Source organism: Nannobrachium achirus, assembly GCF_963921795.1.
Source record: "Nannobrachium achirus genome assembly, chromosome: 22".
In the NCBI taxonomy this organism is placed as follows: Eukaryota; Metazoa; Chordata; class Actinopteri; order Myctophiformes; family Myctophidae; genus Nannobrachium; species Nannobrachium achirus.
In genome coordinates, this window is record NC_137829.1 from 38,147,786 (window position 1) to 38,167,797 (window position 20,012).

At 41.6% G+C, this 20,012-nt stretch overlaps 1 protein-coding gene across 1 annotated transcript in view; it reads left to right on the top strand.

The window, feature by feature from the left end:
- Nucleotides 1-1,378: 1,378 nt before the first annotated feature.
- Nucleotides 1,379-20,012, top strand: part of mlphb (melanophilin b) — a gene marked incomplete at both ends in the record, with an annotated part of 57,211 nt that continues 38,577 nt past the window's right edge. The window contains 3 exons of the mRNA XM_080752888.1: nucleotides 1,379-1,500; nucleotides 16,181-16,402; nucleotides 17,458-17,591. Of these exons, the coding sequence (XP_080609014.1) occupies nucleotides 1,379-1,500; nucleotides 16,181-16,402; nucleotides 17,458-17,591 (478 nt within the window). The remainder of the gene's footprint in view (nucleotides 1,501-16,180; nucleotides 16,403-17,457; nucleotides 17,592-20,012) is intronic.

The window sequence follows — 20,012 nt, forward strand, 5'->3', positions numbered from 1 at the left end:
TCATGTGTTTTAATGTTCTGCTTTTTCATCATCTGACATTAATGAAGGCATGCATGTCATTAAGGTAAATAAACCTGGCTGTTTTAGTGCTGCTGGATTGCTGGAATGAATTCCTTGGATGTCATGCTAACCTTGAACAACCTTAAACCTTCCCTGGTTGTTAAACAAAACATCCAGGATGTTTGTTTAACAAGCCGGTTAATACTTGGCTGCTGCCTTTTATCGCTTAATCGCTTAATGGGACCATTATCTGTCTGCTGAGAGGCAGTGAGGAAGGGAGGAAGGTCCTACTCACCTACTGTATATCTACAAAAGGAACTATCTGCACCATTGTATTGGCAGAAACACATTAGTTTGTTTGATTGACAACCTTCCTTCCATGACATTGCTGTGTGTTCAAAATAGATACTTTTCAGGAAGTGGAAAAGGGAATTGTTCCAGTCAATCCAAAGTATTATTTAGTCACAAGCTCTTGTTACTACTTTTCATTAATTCAATAATTATAAAATTCACTGACAGACTGGACCAATTTCAGCTTGGTGTCCTTATGCGGGGACTCTGAGACTTTCTTTATTTTTTATAACTTTTCAAAATGTTGTGGTCACACCGTCTCCTAAGAGTGACGTGTGTTACTATGTATGTAGCCTGAGCTGCAATACCGCTGGTGACCAGTGGCAGGCCTGGGTGACCAAGGGGCGCTGTTGAGCAGTTACTATATATGTAGCCTCAGAAACCCAGACTTTTATATGTAGCATGAGCTGCAATACCGCTGGGTGACCAGTGGCAGGACTGGGTGACCAACACACACATGCATGCACGCGCACACGCGCACGCACGCACGCACGCACGCACGCACGCACGCACGCACGCACGCACGCACACACACACGCACACACACACACACACAATGATAGTTAGGAAACGTAACTTCTAAATGAACTGCTCACATCACCGCTCACTTCAAACATGGGTTTGATTTTAAATGTCCTACATTTTTAAATGACTACAGTTTTAAGTTAATCACTTCAACCCTCTGTACTTAAACTTGGCTGGGTTTGGCCCTGTACTTGGTCTGCTATTCTTTTCCCATCCACACTAAATCACTTCACCAAAAATAGCTGATCTACAAGCTTACAACAAAACTCCACGTTGCTTTGTGTTGCAAGCATTCTTAGCTTTTGCTATTTTCGGCAATGCTCACCCCAGGATAGGGTAGCGTACAAGTGGTTAAATAAGATGTTACGTCGTTAATGTTCTGACCATCATCAACACAATGTTTTGGATAACGAAGTAGTGATAATTTATTTGTATCCTTTCTCTGTGTAACTGTAGCCCTGCAGCAGGCCTTGTGGCAGGTTCTGGTCCTGATATCATGAAGATGCGTGACAGCATGGCTAAGAAGTTGGACCTGTCCAAGCTCACAGACGAGGAGGTCCAACATGTCTGGGATGTCGTGCAGCGAGACTTTGACCTGAGGAAGAAAGAGGAAGACAGGCTTGGGTAGGAAGAATCCAAAAACAAATCGTTTGATATTTATTTTACATAGAGATCTGTCTGTCAACAAATAGGCTAAAGATTCTAAGGCCTAATTTATGCATCGCCATATAGGCTACAACAGTATCACAGGCCAACAATAGCTGATCTATGAGCTAACAACGCATTGCATCCATAACAAGTTTGTAGATCAGCTATTTTGTCTATAGTCGGGGGCCTTAGGGAGATAGAATGGTAATTTCGTGCTAATCAGTCTAAAAGCGCCACATTTTGCACAGATGTAACCCAGGGCATGCTCTAATGATTTAGCTAGGGTGCCCGAGTTTGCGACCTTCGGGGTGGCCAAATCAAGTTGGGCTCCCATCGACTTTCTATACAGGAGGAAAATACCCAGACATTTTTTTCCTGGGTATTTAAGTAGGATGTGAGGGGTCCAAGGAATGTTTTTTTGCGCAAAACAAATGCTTGCAATGGATTCAGCATCATGATAAATCCCTAATTAGACCTCTCACATCCTACTTATAATACCCAGAAAAAAAAAGTTTTTCTGGGTATTTTCCTCCAGTATAGAAAGTCGATGGGAGCCCAACTTGATTTGGCTGCTGTGGCCACCCCGAAGGTCGCCGACTCTGGCTAAATCATTAGAGCATGCCCTGGGCTACATCTGTGCAAAATGTGCTGCTTTTAGACTGATTAGCATGAAAAAACCCTAAGGCCTCTGACTATTATAAATAATAGGCTTTATGCTGCCGGTGGATGTAGATTCCTTCCTTATTTTGACCCAATGTAAAACGGGACAAATAGTTTTTTGTTGAGTCACATTATTCTCCATAACATGCACTGTGCCACCCACTGTAGTGTGGCCTTTGTTAGTTTAGTCTAGCCATTTCTGTAATATGGCATTAGAAGTGAGGGATTGTTGTCTCAGAGTTGTTCCTTGAATAGGAGGGGGAAAGTTACAAATGTGTTTGTGCGTGCGTGTGTGTGTATGCAGACATGTCTGTGTGGAGGAGGTTTAAGAAAGTTGTCCGTTCATGAAGGAATTGTTAAGTCATGACAATAGCTCCTGTTGGAAAACAATAACGTTTTCAAAGCCTTTCTTGCTCAAACAAGATGACAGTAGGTTGGATCCAACTGGAAGGTAGAGCTGGGATGAAATCTTTAGGATTGCAGCTGGGAGTGTAATGCTGTATTTCTGTGTGTTCATCTGTCATATCAAGAAAAAGGTTTAATCCAATGTAGATTTAACCTCGCCCCTAATGAGCATCAAGCATCAAGATCACAGCACAAGGTCACAGTTTAGACCTATGGGTCATAATGACTCAAACACAGCATCTGAAAGTATTTTGTACCAAGGACCCCAAACAGGATATCAACTATCATCATTTTTTCCGGGGACATCGTGGAACTCCCTCAAGGACCCCTGGACCCCACTTTGAGAACCAATGATCTAGAAACTGTTAAGCAGGGAGATGCATATGCTTGACCTTCTTCACCAAATTGAACCATAAAGTATGTCAGATTATGTCCATAGATGTCCTATACAGTATATGTTATGCCTTTGGTGTTGTGATGTGATGATGACATCGTATATTGTGCTGAGTCATTCCAGACTGTGACATAGGCCTACATACAGTATGTATGTACTGTACATAGACAGTAACATCCTGTGTTACAACTGAGTGTACACATGTATTTGTTGCTTTTCAGTACATTTGTATCGTCTCAGATGAATAAATTAATGCTGAGGATTTGACTGTGTACCATGTACACTCACACATACAGTGTATCAAGTAAGGTTTTACATGGTGGTTCAGTGAACCATAAAACTCTGCCTGTTCTGAGTCTGACCGCTCGCTCACATTAAACAGTGAGACAGGAATCACATGAGCCTTGGAAGCTGTGCGTGTAATGCCACATAATTGGTTCAGTCCCAGGAATCCGCTGGGTGTTTTCCCTTTCAGGCAGATTTTATAATTCATCAGTTTCACTTGTTCAGCTTACTGCTGTCCATACTGTGTGTTGTAGTGTATATTGACCCGATTCATGGTCAATTGTGGTGGCAACCAGGGTAAAAGAAAGAAAGTCATCATTTGTCTGCAGAATATTAATTTAATGTACAGTACATCTAACCCATTCAGTCCGGGTACACATTTTAGTGTATGGGAGGGGCTTACACAATATGTGGCAACATATTTGTTTTTGCAGGCTAAATTCTGATTTAGGCCTAACTATAGGTTAGGCCTAAATGGGTTAAATAAAGGATAGGGAAGAGAAGAAAATAGGACCTCAGTCTTAAGGTGGGTAAACCAGGTATACTTAAAGGAGTAGTTCACCACTTTTCAACCTGTCTTCATATAATAGGTCCTCACTAATGTAATGTTCATGATAAAATAGCACAATTCTTTTCTATTCAGTCTGGGTCTCATAGGAGAGCTGTCAAATCCTTCCTACCGGTGACATCATCGTTTGACAAAAAACATTTAAATCATATTTTTGAAGGGAAAAAAAATGATTTTTATTATCACGAGAACAATGGCTTCCACTTTAACATTGCAACTTTTTCAGGAATAGAAAGCCTGCAGTTTCTATTAGCTTGCATTTCCCATTGATGATGTCACCGGTAGGAAGGATTTGACCCACCCACAGCTCTCCTATGAGACCCAAACTGAGTAGAATCTTTTTTTGATATTTTATCATGAACATTAGTGAGGACCTATTATATGAAGATAGGTTGAAAAGTGGTGGAGTGCCCCTTTAATGAACTGGTGGGTGTGGCCACATAAAAACATAATTTGAACACTTTCTGTACACTTTTTTGAAAATAAATCTTCCTCCTAGTATAATCATAATATCTGTCTGGTAAGTAATTGCAGATCGTATGACTGACAGCTCATGATTAGATATAGAATCAAAACCAGCAGTGCTTTCTGTTCCCATGATAGAGTTGAGAACAACTGGACAAGTCGACCTGCAACCTAGTTTATTTGAACAAGCCCTCTTGTTGAAAGTGTGTCAGTAGATTTCATCTGTTTGAAAATGTGCGTGCACTCCGAGGCACATGATTGGACCACTCCAGCCCGCTGTAACAAACCAACAGCAGATGACTCAGACAGCCAAGTGCACGTGAGATGCGTTCTCCCATGGGAGACATGCAGGGGCGTCACAAGGGGTAGGGAAGTGGGACTGAGTTACTAGGGCCCAAGGTGGTGGAGGGGCCTTAATTATTTTATACTTTAGCTATTGAAAAATAGCAGATATACAAGCTCACAGCGCGGCTGCGAGCTTGTAGATCTGCTATTTTTGAAAAGTTGTGAAAATGTGTGAAAATCTTTGATTTTTTAAGTGAACATTTCTAACTCAAATTTTGCTTCTGGGGGTCCCTGGAACTAAATATTTTGAGATGGGGGTCCGTGGCCAAATACATATCATCTTGGGGGTCCTTGACATAGGTTTCTTGCACACATTTTCACGTTTAAAAAAAATTAGCAGATATACAAGCTCGCAGCGTGGCACTCGGTGCGGCGCTGTGAGCTTGTATATCTGCTATTTTTCAATAGTTAACATTCATGGGGGGCCCGCAGTGAATCCTTGTACCCAGGGCCCAGAATTTGGTGTGACGCCCCTGGAGACATGGGAGAACAGAGATGGACTGATGAGGGAGGGAATTTCCTTCTTTGTATCTCTTGCTTGATTGTGTTTACAGTACAAGGCAGAATTCTTGGTGCAATTATAGAATATGGTGAATTATATTGATAATTTTAATAGCCACATCAAGTCAATATCAATAGCAGCATATTATCCATCATAAAGGTCTCATGACCTCAAGTACACCCCCCAAAAAATGAACTTTGAACATCCAGTGGATTTTCTGGGGTCTGGGGTTTTCTGAATAATTAGGCTCAAAGAAGTGAAATGATTGGCTCCTGGACTTTGATTGTTAATGCAAACGCAACAACACACAGCTGTGTGAAGTTGGCGGAAGCCTTTTTAGGAGACGGAAAGCAGGTTCTGATGGAGTCTATTCATTCCAATAGGAGAGTGAACGTGAACACACCATTATTATTAGCTCCACGGTCACTGAACTAAATATTGGACCCGAACGTCACAAGCCACACAATATTCCCAACATTTTCATACTAAAATGGCTTTTTTCAGAGAGACACATCAGGAGATAATCAACTTTATTATTGACCTTTCTCTGTCCCAGCAACATCTTGCAGGATCTAGCACCATGCAGTAAACATAGGACGTGTTGAGATTTCCGTTAGATGCCGGCCATTTGTAGGATTTGTATACCATCTTGTCTATGTCGGCTCCAATTGAGATTGCATATAATCGTTGCTGTAGCATAACTCCTGTCCTGTGTTTCATTCTGACTGGTTGTTGTTGCTGCTGTGACCAGTGTTGCCAGATTTTGCAAGAGAAACAATTGGCCAGATCTATGAAAACAAGCCCAAAAGAAGCGAGGGTAGGCTGTGTTTTACCACTTTACATGGGCTATTTGAAAATTAGCCTGGGATCCCTTCACTTTTTGGGGTTTGATCCGATCAGGAGCAGAAACCACTCAACGGGGCGGCATAGCTCAGGGGTAGAGAAACCGTTATTAAAGCACGAAGGGTTCCCGAAGGGTTCCCAGTTCGAATCCGGGCTCCCCCTGAGTTAATGTCGAAGATTCCTTGGGTAAGACTCTGAACCCCTAATTGCTCCGGGTGAGTAGGTTGGTGCCTTGCATGGTTTCCTTTGCCACCGGTGTATGAATGTGTGGGTGAATGTAATGCACAATCTATGTAAAGCGCTATATAAATGCACCATTTACCATTTACGTCATGTTGTAGTCCTCAAAGGACATACTTTTAGGGCCTACCTAATAAACCCCTTGATGCAGCGTAGTTTTGCTTTTGGAAAATTTGTTTTTTGCTTTTAGTCCAACTCATAGCGACTGGCAAGACTACACTAGGCTACTCGAGCATTTTAATAGGGATTGGGGAAACAAACGGGGGGAACCAAAACAAAGCGACAACGCTTCTTCTGCTTGTGGTTTCCGCCTAGACTGGTTCAAACGGCCCGTTGTAAACGAATACCAGGCTTTCCCCCGAGAAAGCCTGGTGACACGAGGTTATTTGAAAATAGCACATGTGTCGCTGTGAGAGGATTTAGATGTTAGACTATGCATTGCCACAGTACACAAACACACTTTTCTTGCCTTAAACCACACAAACGTCTTTATTTGAACTTCCTTACACTAGTTGCTGTTATCTGTTAAGATGTCTGCTTTATTTGCCATAGTGACCGTGAGAGAGAGAGAGAGAGAGAGAGAGAGAGAGAGAGAGAGGGAGAGGGGATGCCGTGCAGCAAAGTGCCTGGGGTTGGATTCGAACCTGAACCAGCTGTGGGAAGGGAAGGGTTGTAGCCTGATTTATGTGGTATTCACGCCTAATGGGTGAGGTGAGCCACGGGGCGCCCATTACTGATTACATTTAAGGCACTTCATGACCTGGCCCCTAATTACGTTTGGAGTATAATTGACCCTTTATGACCCTGTGTGCAGCAGGCAACTTGCTGGTGGCCCCCGAGTTGTGGTTGAAGATAAAGTGTGAATGTTACGTGACTCCTTGACTCTGGAACAACCTGCCTGATCAATCACTATATTCTTTTTAAATCCCATCTTAAAGCTTACTTTAAGGCCTTTCCATTTTTTAATGGTATTGTTTCATGCTTCATACATTCTGTGCACACAACTTAAAAGTTACTGTGAATAATCAGGTACAGTGACATGAATGATTTTTTTATCCGACGATCCATCCAGCGTCAGCAGGTTAGATATTCACCCGTGTCGGTAGGTTAGATACTCACCAGCGTCAGCAGGTTAGATAATCACCCGCGTCACGGTTACTGATGTTAGGGTTAAGGTTAGGGTTAGGTTTAGGCATAGTTTTACTGAGGTTAGGGTTAGGGTTAAGGTTAGGTTTTGGTGGTCGGACCAAAGGGTGTTCGACCTAAGGACATGTTACCCAATCTCTTTCCCCCATATGTCTCATTTTGATTTCTCTCTTGCTCTCTCTCTCTCTCCCTCCCTCCCTCCACCATTATGAAGAGCTGAAGCAGGAAAGGGTTTGAGACCAGGAAAGCAGTTCATCACAGACAAGCAAATTCAAATCTTGCGGATAAGTGGAGAATAGCACATCCGATGAGTTCACTGAAAAGTGGATAGGAGAAACAGAAAGAGAGAGAGAGAGATGAGAGGAGATGAGAGGAGAGACAGTGACAGAAAGAAAGATGCAGAGAGACAGATGTGGCTGGGGAGAACAGACCGAAAGAAAGACGTAGAGACAGATGCAGCTGGAGAGGAGAGACAGAGAGACAGATGTGACTAGGGATGGGACGATATGAAAATGTCATATCACGATTATTGTGACAAAAGAATCGCGATTTACGATATTATCGCGATAATCGAAATCCTTTATCCTGGGGCGGAACATTTGCCAAAGGATAGAGGGAATTATAGAGGGTTTAAGTGGTACCGGGTATGCAGCTCGGCAAATAAAAGGTGAATTGATCCCAGTGCATGACGGAGGACGATATCACGATAAATTAAATCTCCACGGTACGATTATCGTGAGTGTTTTTTATCACGATAAACAATAATATCGCTTATCGTCCCATCCCTAGATGTGACTGAGATGAGAGACAGAAGGAGAGACGTGAGAGACAGTGGCTGGAGAAGAGAGACAGAAAGAGAGACGGGAGAGTCTACAGTTTACAAATCGTGACAACTTCAGCCTTTCTAGGCCTTTGTTCCAGGTCAAAGTTCCTCCTCAGCTGTTTGTGTTCTGTTTCAGAGGAGGACCTTTGTTTGTTGCTTGTCCAGTGTCGCTGTTGTCTTTGACCAAGGCCTCATGGAATCTATAAATAGTTCATGTAGACTTTTAACTCATGTGGTTTTATGTTTAAAAACTGTCACGCCTTGATGCTGTCAAGCCACAGATATGTTGGATGGTGGAAGACAAAACAACTTGTTTTGAAAATGATTTGGGACATAGTTTTCCTCTCCTGACCTCAGTAGAATAACTCTGTGGGATCATGTTCCTTGTGCATCATTTCCAATCAGAAACTTTTACCGTGGCACGTGTGTGCGATGTCAGTCCAACCTTTACCCAGGAACACAGGAGGAACAGTAAAGCACATGGACAAAGGACTCTGCTTACAGTGTAACATGAAACTTAAATACTTACATTTAGATGTTAGACTATGCATTTCACAGAGGGAAATTACTCTTCTCTTACTTTGATTACTGTCTTGGGTTCTCTTGGCCTCTCTACAAAGTGATGATGCGATTGTTTCAAATCAATCACAGGCTATTTGTTTACTTTGTAGTTGAGGTTTTTAACCCCTTGAACCATAATGACAATTCCTCAATTGCACAAATCCACTTTATGTATATATATATATATATATATATATATATATAAAATATATGATCTTAAATGCTTATGTGTAATACAAGGATATGCTTATGCGAGTTGAATGGTGTACAATATGTGTCCAAATGTCCAAATGAACATGTACCTGTGTGCAGTAGTATTTTCTGCTATCTGGCCTTTTTGAAAAACATAAAACTAATGTTGAGTTTTTTTTTTTTTTAACAATATATTTATTGAGTTTTCTTTTTTTTTTAACAGAGAACATCAAACATATTTTTTACAAACATCTAATGTTGAGTTTTGAAGTGATCTGGACCTCTCTCCACTTCTATTGGGAAAATATGATACAGACATTCAGACAACAAACCCTGCATGCTTTCACTTAACTGCTTGCCACAAGTGTCTGTACTCTTTATATCAGTCCCTCATGTTCCGCCTGCGTTCCCTCAGGATGAAATGCTACCCGCTAAAATGTTCAGAGGTCATTTATCAACCTCAAAATCACACAACAATTACATAACCGTAAACATACGTAGCTAATGTCTTTAAAGGTGCAGTGAGCCTTACGAAGTACAGTATGATTCAACAAAGAAAATCAAGAGTTGGAGATGTGTACACAGTTGTGTGTTTTTTATTATTACAGTGTGTGATTATAAGAGAGACTTGGAGCAGGTTGTGTTAGACCTGACAGTGTGAGAGCTGTTTGTTTGGAGACTGGAGAGTCTGACTGTTATTTATGACAGGATGCCTTTACAAAATGATGGTTCATATGAGCAGGGCTATGCTTTACAGAACAGCATTGGAGTCACTGAACATGAATGAGAATTTTGTATGTAAAAGTATGAAAACATTGTCTCCTCCCAAGGCAACAGAGCAATAAGATGTACAGTATGTGTTTTATTGGTAAATAGCCTGGTTGAAAAATCAGATCAGGATAACAGCTGGCTATGAATGGAGTCAGATACTGTATATCTGTCTGTGCTATAGGCATCTATTCAAGTCAATTAGTTTAAGTGCTTTCCTACACATGAGGATAAACCTGCTTTATGTAAATGTCTCTCTAAAAACTGTCTGCAACGTCCATGCAGCCTTAACTTAACCTTAACTGTGCTTAATGTTACAGAACTGTGGGCCTCTGGAAGCCATTATCTTTATTATATGGTTTTCCGTTGTATAAGTCTCTCTCTCTCATCTCTCTCTCTCTCTCTCTCTCTCTCTCTCTCTCTCTCTCTCTCTCTCTCTCTCTCATCTTGCTTGTCTGTATGCTTCTCTCTGAACATGTTTCCCCCTCTGTGTGTCTGTGTGTCTGTGCATGTGTGCATGCGTCTATGTGCGTGAGTGTCTCTTCAATATCATTGGAGTCTCTTCTGGCAAATGGTCAGTTACTGTATGCATCCATATTAAAGCTAATCTTCATGCGAGTAAAAGGAATTGAATGAGTACTGAGATATTCAGAGTCAAAATAAAAGGAAGACTTGAGCGAGGAGATGAATGTGAGAGAAATAGAAGTAAAGAGGTGAATCGAGAAGTGTGCGCCAGTGGTGTAAAGTAACTAAGTACAATTACTTAAGTACTGTACTTAAGTAGAATTATGAGGTACAGTATGTGTACTTTACTTGAGTATTTCCAATGTCCAGTACTTTTACTTCTACTCCACTACATCTCGGAACCAAATATTTTTCTCCACTACATTTATTTGAACACTTTAGTTACTAGTTACTTTGCAGATATAAATTATAATCTTATAGACATACTGTACATTAACCAATTTAGTCCTAATTTATACCTACAGTAGGCTTAACACGACGCGTTGTGAGCTTGTAGATCGGCTATTTTCAAACATTTACTTTTGGTACTTTAAAGTTATACTATGTAACTTTTTTAATAAAACAAATCTTAAAATTGTCCTAACTATTAAATCACTAAAGTTTTAGAACACCCACTCTGTTAATTTCAGCCCCAAAAGCCTTTTCTTTATATGTTTTCTACATAGCCTTGACAGGGGCTGTATTTCCCGGCAAAATGATGTCATCTCCCACATGATACACTACCGGCCAATCACAGCGCAGATCATACACCACCGGCCAATCACAGCGAGTCTTGCTGTCTCTTCAGGAAGTAGCTTCCCTCAGCAACTGTGTTTACATTGGTGAAGGAATCTTGCCTGCTACTCCCTCAATCCTGGTCTAAAAATGACGGGAGACGGCTCTACGGATGCGTATCGGCGAGGCGGAGGTGGTCACGGCGGCCGCGGTGGACCCCCGTTCCGGTGGTCCGCGGTAAAACGGCCAAAAAAAGCATTACCGCTACTGACCACTAGTTGAGCAGCTTCCACAGTACAGCTTTAAGTATAATTTGATATCAATACTTTTGTACTTTTATTCAAGTACATTTTGAATTCCAGACTTTTACTTGTAATAGAAATAGAGTATCTCTACATTACAGTATTGATACCTTTACTCAAGTAAGAAATGTGAGTACTTTTTCCACCACTGGTGCGCACGTGCAAGTGCATTCGGAGCAGATCTCCATGTATGGGAGCAGACAGTAGTCTGGGTGAATGTCTGGCTCCTGTCCTGCAGGATTCTTCAGCTAAACACCGCAATTCCTGCTCTTAATCACATTATGAAAGGGTCTGACTGCTGCCGTAGCAGCAACCAAAATGTTCCTTACAAGAAATCATTGCTTATGGCATTTCTACTATATGTTGGATAATAAGTGTCATTTTGTTGTACAGTAAAGGTTTGAATGAAGGATGAATTATGCACAGTGGAGTGAGAATTCGTCTATTAATCTAAACAGGGGTGTTAATGTAACCAAGTAGGCTCACAAGGGTCCATTTGGTTACATTTGTACGTGAAAATGTTCCAGCATCTTTCAGTCGACTATAACGCCAAGGATTTTACTGTGAAGAGTTGGTGAGTTTGGCTCTCAGGACCTCAAAACACCAACAGAAATAATTCTGTTAAATTAGCTGAATTCCCCATCTGATCTGTGGGCGAGACTGAGTCATTTCAGCTGTTGCTTGCCGCCTTAGTTTGTGGTCTTGTTGCTCAGTAACTAGAATTAACGTTTGGAGTTAATTACTAGCTCTCCATTTGACCATGACATCTGTGAAACATCTGTGAACGGAGGAGGACGTTTCACAATAATAACGATCCCTCTCACCAGCTCCCCAGGATCTCTAAATAGGTGCTACTGTAAATGGCCACGACATCATAATAATGCGTGTATTGGTTTGTCTTACTGTAATACTCACGCCCCCTTCCCGGGCACACACATTCTATAGTGTATAGTTATTTCCCAGTCTAAAATTGCTGAGTCAATTTCCTTCTAGCAATCTCACGGCACAAATTGTTTCAAATTGCAGAGTCATGCTTTAAGTGCTATATTTGGGATTCTGTCTGAAGTAATTATTTCGATTATTCACACAGGTGTTTGCCATGAGGCTGACCGTCCGCGTCAGCACTTGTACGCTGCATTTGAACCTTCTTAACTATTAGGAGCAGTGGACGGCCAGCTAGCTCCGGCTCTAGGGGCCGCTTCTTTTTTTTCCATTTCCTGAAAATCCAACGGTTTTGGACATACAAGGTTTCCACTCAGCTGGCGATGATATACTCAAGACGCTGCCATTTGCTGTATTCCAGAGCAAAGCAGATTTATACTGTGCGTCTAATCACACTACTGATATCTAGCAGCTGCTGAAGCCCTCTACGTAAGAGAGAGGCGGATGCTTACGTAAGTCTCCCTTTTATCCCGTAGAGCCGGGCATGATTGGAGAAGCATGACCCGAAGAGGACTTTGATAAACAATGACAGTCCTCTCATTCTAAACAGGCCTCTAGTCAAACTGGGTTTTTTGGGGAGGCTTGTTATTGCAAACATTTCTTTTGCTACTGTCAGCATTTTTGCAGCACAGAGCCGCGACTGAGGCTCTGCGATGTTCAGAGTTCAACATGAGCTTTTTCTATAAACCCGTCTCAAACATTTTATCCAACAGAAATGGAAGTGACTCAAAAGTCATAATGTCATTTTGTGAAATTCTATAAGCACTGCGGCAGCTGCCAAAGGTTCGTTGCCACACGGCACTGAGGAAAGAGTTGTTGGGTCTGGAAAGAGTTCTTGGCTTTGGCGTTTTAAAAGCATGTCAACTACAATTTGAGTGTGGTCGAATCTGTGCCGGTTGTATGATGGGTTATTATTCACTGATTATGGTGTTCAAACTATTCATTGAGGAGTTTGGGCTGGCTGCATCCCTGTCACACCAAAAGAAAGGACACGTTCCTTCTCAAGATCCCTGGAAGAAAGACTAGTTTAGGGGATTAGGGGACGAGCAATATCTAGTGAAAGAATCATGCTGGCTGCTTTACGTTTTATATATGCAATAAAAAACCCTTGACGTTGAGTTTCCATTATGGAAGTAGAATAACAGCATGTTTGACTGATTCTCTGTCAGGGTTTTTTGTCCCATGTCTGTAAGAACCTGGAAGAAATCTCTCTGCACATAAACAGACCACCTCAGGGAGGAGTATAAGAACATGGTTGGAATTGTTTCCATTACGTTGATTGAGTGCATTGCAACAACTCACAACACATCACACAGTACAGCTATACAACTGTTACAACTGTACACTTGTGACTTATACACATAAAGCGCAGAATTTCATCTTTAGGATTACCATATTATGTGTATACATAGACTATCTAGTTTCTCAGTAGCAGTGAGCTGTGCATTTTAACAAAATACCTACCGGTATGTACCTTGTCCTTGTTGTTAAACGCTCCATTGAATTGTCAGGGCACACAAGGCCGACGAAAAGTCACCCCTCCTCTGTGACATGTAAACTGCATTAAAACAAACTTAATCAATACCAGGGGTAATCAATATGTCCATACACAAACAACTGTGTCCGTGGCAAAGACTTTTGTCATTGGCAAATTGTAGATTTTTGATTGTACACACCATGTTCTTATTTTGATCATAATACCCAATTACTGCATGTCAAGTCTCCAGGTTTTCTTTAGAATATGTATGGTATGTAGGTATGTATGACACTATGGCACATTATGAGTCCACTAATACTATTACTAATTACTATTATTATAAAATTCCAGGCCTGTGGTAATATTATTGTCTGGTCATTTTGTGTCTGTGGTAAAAGAAATGTCCACCACAAGCCAGCTTGGCAATGATCCCTGATTAATATCCCCTATATTAATATCCCCTATATGCCCTGATGAAGACCCCGAGAGGGTCGAAACATGTCGGCTTTTATTATGTCTTGAAATAAAGTACACTGCTTTTACGTCCGTTCCCCTCCTTTTTATTTTTTGAGTGCTCGGATCCTCCTTCTCTTTTTTCGATCCCTGATTAAAACTGATTATATAGCCAAAAAAAAAACAATCCCTATAGCCAGGGAGCTCATTTTGTACAAGTGTTTCCATTGGTTTTCTTAAATTAAGTGGCATCAAAGGATAAAATGTATACAGTATGTACTATGTAGTGTCCAGTTTGGGATAACAGATCAATCATGAATTGAAATAACTTTTTATAAATGGGGTCTGGTAAGTGATAAAACATACAGTACTGTAGCAGTGATCCAAGAGGCTTAGTGCATATGAACGTCTTCCACCTGTTGCATAAGGAGCGAGAACAATCATCTTCCATCAATAGGCACATGAATCCCCTGTTCTTACCCATCGTCTTATCTTTTTTTTCTTTTTTTTTTTTCTTTTTGCAGGCATAGCTTTGATGTTTTCCCATTATGGTCTCTTTAAGGTCAAGGATATGATTACTTTTCAACTTTCAAATGACGTATAAAACATCATTGCATTCATGTAACAACATGAATTATTTATGATGCTCCTTACTGATTCGAGAGGAGCATTAACGTAAAGAAAAAATTATAATCTTCATACAATAGCTAACGCCATCATCATTGTGGCTATATGCAGGTATAATCCACAATGATGGCATTTGCCTTTGGTCTGTTCATATCAGTTTTGTATTCCCTGGAGAGAGAGAGAATAAAAAGAGACGGTCTTTTGTTGCCTGGGGTCCAGTTTTGTAGCTTATACAGATGTTCCCACTTCCCAGATGTGAAAACAAAATGACTACAGGCATGGACAGTCTTTGTTCTTTTGAATTTCTTTAGTTTGTTGGTACATTGCGGTGTTCCATCCAGGCTCTGTGAAGCCCCATGTGTTACTGCCTCTATTAACCTATGCCTCCAGGATGTTCTTTTTGGCGTTTTGCCTTTATTAATAGATTACAGTAAACTGTCAGGAAATGGGGGAGAGAGAAGGGGAGTGACATGCAGCAAAGGTCACTGTCGGGCTGCATGAGCAGCCTACCCGGACCGCTACCCCAGCCGTCAAGGATTATTATGCCTGTCCGTCGATATTGGCCTATCACAGATATGTATCAGTCGGTATCAGCATATGTTGTCCAAAGTGTGCCCATAGAGTATGGGAACAGAATAGAAATAGTTAATTGAGCCAGCAGAACACGCAAGTACTGCGTTCGGCTGCGTATGTAGGTAGGTACGGTAGGTAGCCATTTGTGTTTAAGCCCGTAGCCCAAGCAGGGATCAGTATTTCTGGCAACGTCATCATTAACAGCCACTGAGGGCCAGTGGTGATGCCAGTGGTGAGTGCACCTCATGGCTCGCTCTGCTGGCGCACAAGTAGGCCTACTTGTGCACAAGACGCAAGTTGGCACCTCGACAGAGTGTTCCAGTTACATTTGTGTTTAATCTATTTATGGTTATAAGTATTACATTCCCAGTGAAGTTTACAGTTTCAGTGAACTCGAGTGCACTGAAACATTTGATTTATTAAAACTGTAAAATATATTGTAAAATACTTCAAATAGCCGATCTATATCGACAAGTTGTGAGTTTATAGATGAGTTATTTGAAATATTCAAAAATATCTTTCAAAATAGTAAAAAATTGCAAAAAGGTTTAGGGATAAGGCATGGATGAAAATAGAGCACTTTAAATCTTTGCTGACGAAATTAACACTCCATTAAGACTAAGAATAAAAGACTATTTTGATATTTGGTCATACCGGTAAGACTAAGACTAAACAATTTCAGTAGACTAATGGACTAAGACTAAAACTGAATGTGTGTTATTCAAAAGACCAAGACTAAATCAGAATTTGCTGTCGAAATGAACACTGCTGCTGTACTGTCTGTTTGACAAATCATCCTCCAACTGTTCCATGCCTTTCTCCTCTCCCTCCATGCCTTTTGTTCAGGGACCTGAAGACCCAGATCGAGAAGGAAGACACCAAGAGAGAGTTGTTGGGCAAGCAGAGCAGCCTCGCAGAGTCGCACTGCATCCGCTGCCTGCAGCCCTTCAAGTTCCTGGTCAACAGCAAGCGCCAGTGTCTGGACTGCAACCTGTACACCTGCAAGTCCTGCAGCCGCTACAACAAGAAGGAATGCGGCTGGGTGTGTGACCCCTGTCGCATGGCAAGGCAAGACGGACCGCATTCAGGTGCCTCTACTAGCTATGGAGGCATCAGGGTTCATTTCGTTGACTGAAACTACAAGGAAAAATGTTTGTCGACTGATAAATCAATAAAAAGAAATAGAAACTAACTATGATGATTAAAACTATAAAGACGGAATATAAGAAAGAAAGTAAGAACTATATTTGTTGCGTTGTGAGCTTGTAGATCGTCTATTGTCATTCATCGAGTGTAAAATCAGTGCAAAATTACGATGCCATCACGGCCTGCCAGAATAGATTTTAGTTGACTAAATCAACTGTAGATTTTGTCAACTAAAATCTTATGATATTTAGTCAACTAATATTTAGTCAACTAAACTCTGGGATGCTCTGTGTGTCATATTCATTGGGTTCTGTAAAACATAAGAGGAGACATCATGAAACAAAAATTACACCATTAATACTCTGAGGGTCCAGGGGCCCACAGTCACGTCTCATCCCGTAGAAGGCAAGACGCGCTTTACTAAAAGTAAAACATTTCAGACTAAACTCAATGGAATACACTGAGAGCCACACAGCTAAACTAATTTACTGGTCTATGTCATTTGTGTTGTGAACTTGTGAGTGATGTAATATATAAGATTTCAAGTTGTAACCATTGTCTCAGTAAGTCTTTTGGATGGGTGTCGAAGGCTCCCATTCACTGCAACGTGACACTCTGACAGATCTGTTATTGACTTGCATAGTTGAATCTGATGCATGTAATCTACAAGACACTGTCTGATCATGCTCCAGCACCAGAGAATCTGGCCGCACACAAAAGCAGATGTTCGGGGAAAACAGTTCACCGGCTGTTTGTGTTCACAGTGTGAGCAGTTGTCTATAAACATTTTTGGCATTTTAGCTGACTTCTCCTTACACGTACAAAGTAACCTTAATGTACTCAAGTACACGTAGTGTACTGTAGGTGTTTCATTTATTACTCAGAGATGTTGACTAGACATCTATTTGTCAATAAAGATCAGTCCTGTGACACTCTGCATCACTGCACCTTTTGATCACCCCTCCCTCTCTCTGCAGGGTCCTGAAGATCGGCACACTGGAGTGGTACCACGAGAATGTGCGTTCACGTTTCAAACGCTTCGGCAGTGCCAAGGTTATGCGATCGCTCTTCAAGAGGCTGAATGGAGAACACAGTACTTCTCAGCATGACGGTGGGAAGACCAAAACAACTAATATGTCTTGTTCTTGTTCTTGTTCTTGTTCTTGTTCTTGTTGTTCTTCTTCTTCATCTTCTTCTTCACATCCTCACATCTATGTGTTATCCTAGCCTAGGATCACTTCCAATTTCGGGTTTCTGATCAGGTTGGGAGCAGACACAGCCTACGTCATTTTGCAGTCATTAGACAGACTACACTTTGGCCGGAACTACCAAACCGGAATCAGTTTTAACCCAAAACAATTCCCAGCGCTCAAGGACATATAATTTTAGGGCCTACCCAATGAAACCCTTGATGCGTAGTTTTGCTTATTTTTTTAAAAGTTTGTTTGGTTATATCCATCTTTTAGTCCAACTCGCAGCAACTGGCAAGACTACACTTCTCTAGCATTTAAATAGGAATTGGAGAATTAAACAGGGGGGACCAAAACAAAGCAACGCCGCTTCTAAGCCTGTTGCCGGTTTAGGCCACGCCAAGACCGCCAAGATCACACAGCCTGTTTAAAATGAATACCATGCAGGCTTTCCTCCGAGATGGAAAGACTAGTGACACAAGGTTAGTGTTATCCTGTTGAGCGTAAATGTATAGTTAGTGCATGGTTATGCCTGTCAAATTGTTTAATAAAAGAAGGTGTGGTACAGCGACCCTCTTGGAATCTAAAGGTTCCAGGTTCGATTCCCGGCTCCTCCTGTCTATGTGTCTAAGTGTCCTTGAGCAAGACACTGAACCCCTAACTGCTCCCGGTGAGCAGGTTGGTGCCTTGCATGATTTCCTCCGCCATCGGTGTGTGAATGTGTGCATGAATAGGTTAAAAAAAAGCACTATGTAAATGCAGTCCCTTTACAATTTAAAATGTGCTATGAATTGAAGAGAAGCTTGAGTCCAGACCAGAAGGCTGCTTGCTGGTCAGAAACCCTGAAATAAGTCTGTGTGAGATGTAACAAAACACTTTCCTGTTTAGTGAACTAAAACATTCCCTTGGCTCTTAATGGAACTGTACGAATTTGACACGGACCCTGCAGCCACTGTCCTCTAGCTAAACAACATTGTAAAGACATTTTCTAGGATTTTAGGTTACAGATCAGGGTCAGAATGTGAAGCTGGGGAGGCCAACTCTCTCAAAACGTCCATCTGTTCCTCGCATTCCACCGCTGGAAATCTGCGGAGCTTTTTCCTCATATCCTCAAATCCCCAATAAATGAAAAGCCTTTATGGAGAACAGGGACGTGCTGGCCATTGGGAAAAGCGGGACAACTCCCGAACGGCCGGTTCATTCCCGGCCAGTCCAGGCCGGCCATTAGGGAAAAAAATTAAATTAAATGTCGACCTTCGTTCCATTTTTGCCAACAAAGTAAATCGTCACAGTCGGGCAGAAACCTCGTATCTCCAAGTTTCAAATGTGTAAATTTTTTTGCAAAGCAAAGCCCTGCTTCATCATACAAGGCCGTTGCACAAAAGTAGTGAAAACAGCAGATCTACAACGCCTCGCGGTGCGAGGCGTTGTGTGCTTGTAGATCGGCTGTTTTCACTAGTTTAATTACTTTTTTAAATGATAAATACAAAACAAACGGTTTTGGACATACAAGGTTTGCACTCGACAACGACGAAATATAACTCATGTAATTGGCCCACTGGCTTGTCACTTGTCATGATCTGAAATGGCAAATCTTTGAGTAGCAGCAGCGCTATAGACGGGTTTCTTGTTTACAAACATTGAGACTAAATGCACAGATGACTGTATCATGTAATCAATTCCGTCCAATCCCCAAACCTGTTGTTTTGGGGAGCGCTGGTTTCATTGGCTAATTTTGGTACGGACCCTGCACACGCATCTAGTTTTATCAGTGTAACGTGGACCAGAAACCCGTCCATAGAGAGAGAGATCTCTCTCTCTATAGCGCGCAATGAGGGCCTCTTCAACTCTTTTTCCCAGGCCCAGCACGTCCCTGATGGAGAAGCAGTAGGCTATTGTTGTGTAGTCTAGTGTACTCTAAATGCTTGGCATGACTTATAAGCACTCCTGACGGAACATTTGGTTTGAAGCAGTGCTACATAACATGTATTGTGATTCTAGCAACATAATATTCTTTGAGACACACGCGGGTGTTTCGGGGCTTGGCCGAATCCGCCATTCCTTCACCGTGTGAAACAACACATCTTTCATCCATTGGAATTGCATTACGGAACGCACACATTGTTGCATTTTATGGGTTTATTTCATCATAGCGCAACATAATGGTGAAGTATTGTAGTGCATGCATTTGCAACAACCACCGATCTTGTGAAAAATGAAAACGGATCACCAATATTCTAACTTTCCGCGATTCTGCCAATAATCATATTCTTTGAGACACACAACCAAGCTTTTGCCGGGCCAAAGAAAGAAGGGAATCACATAATGTTGATCCCCTTCCC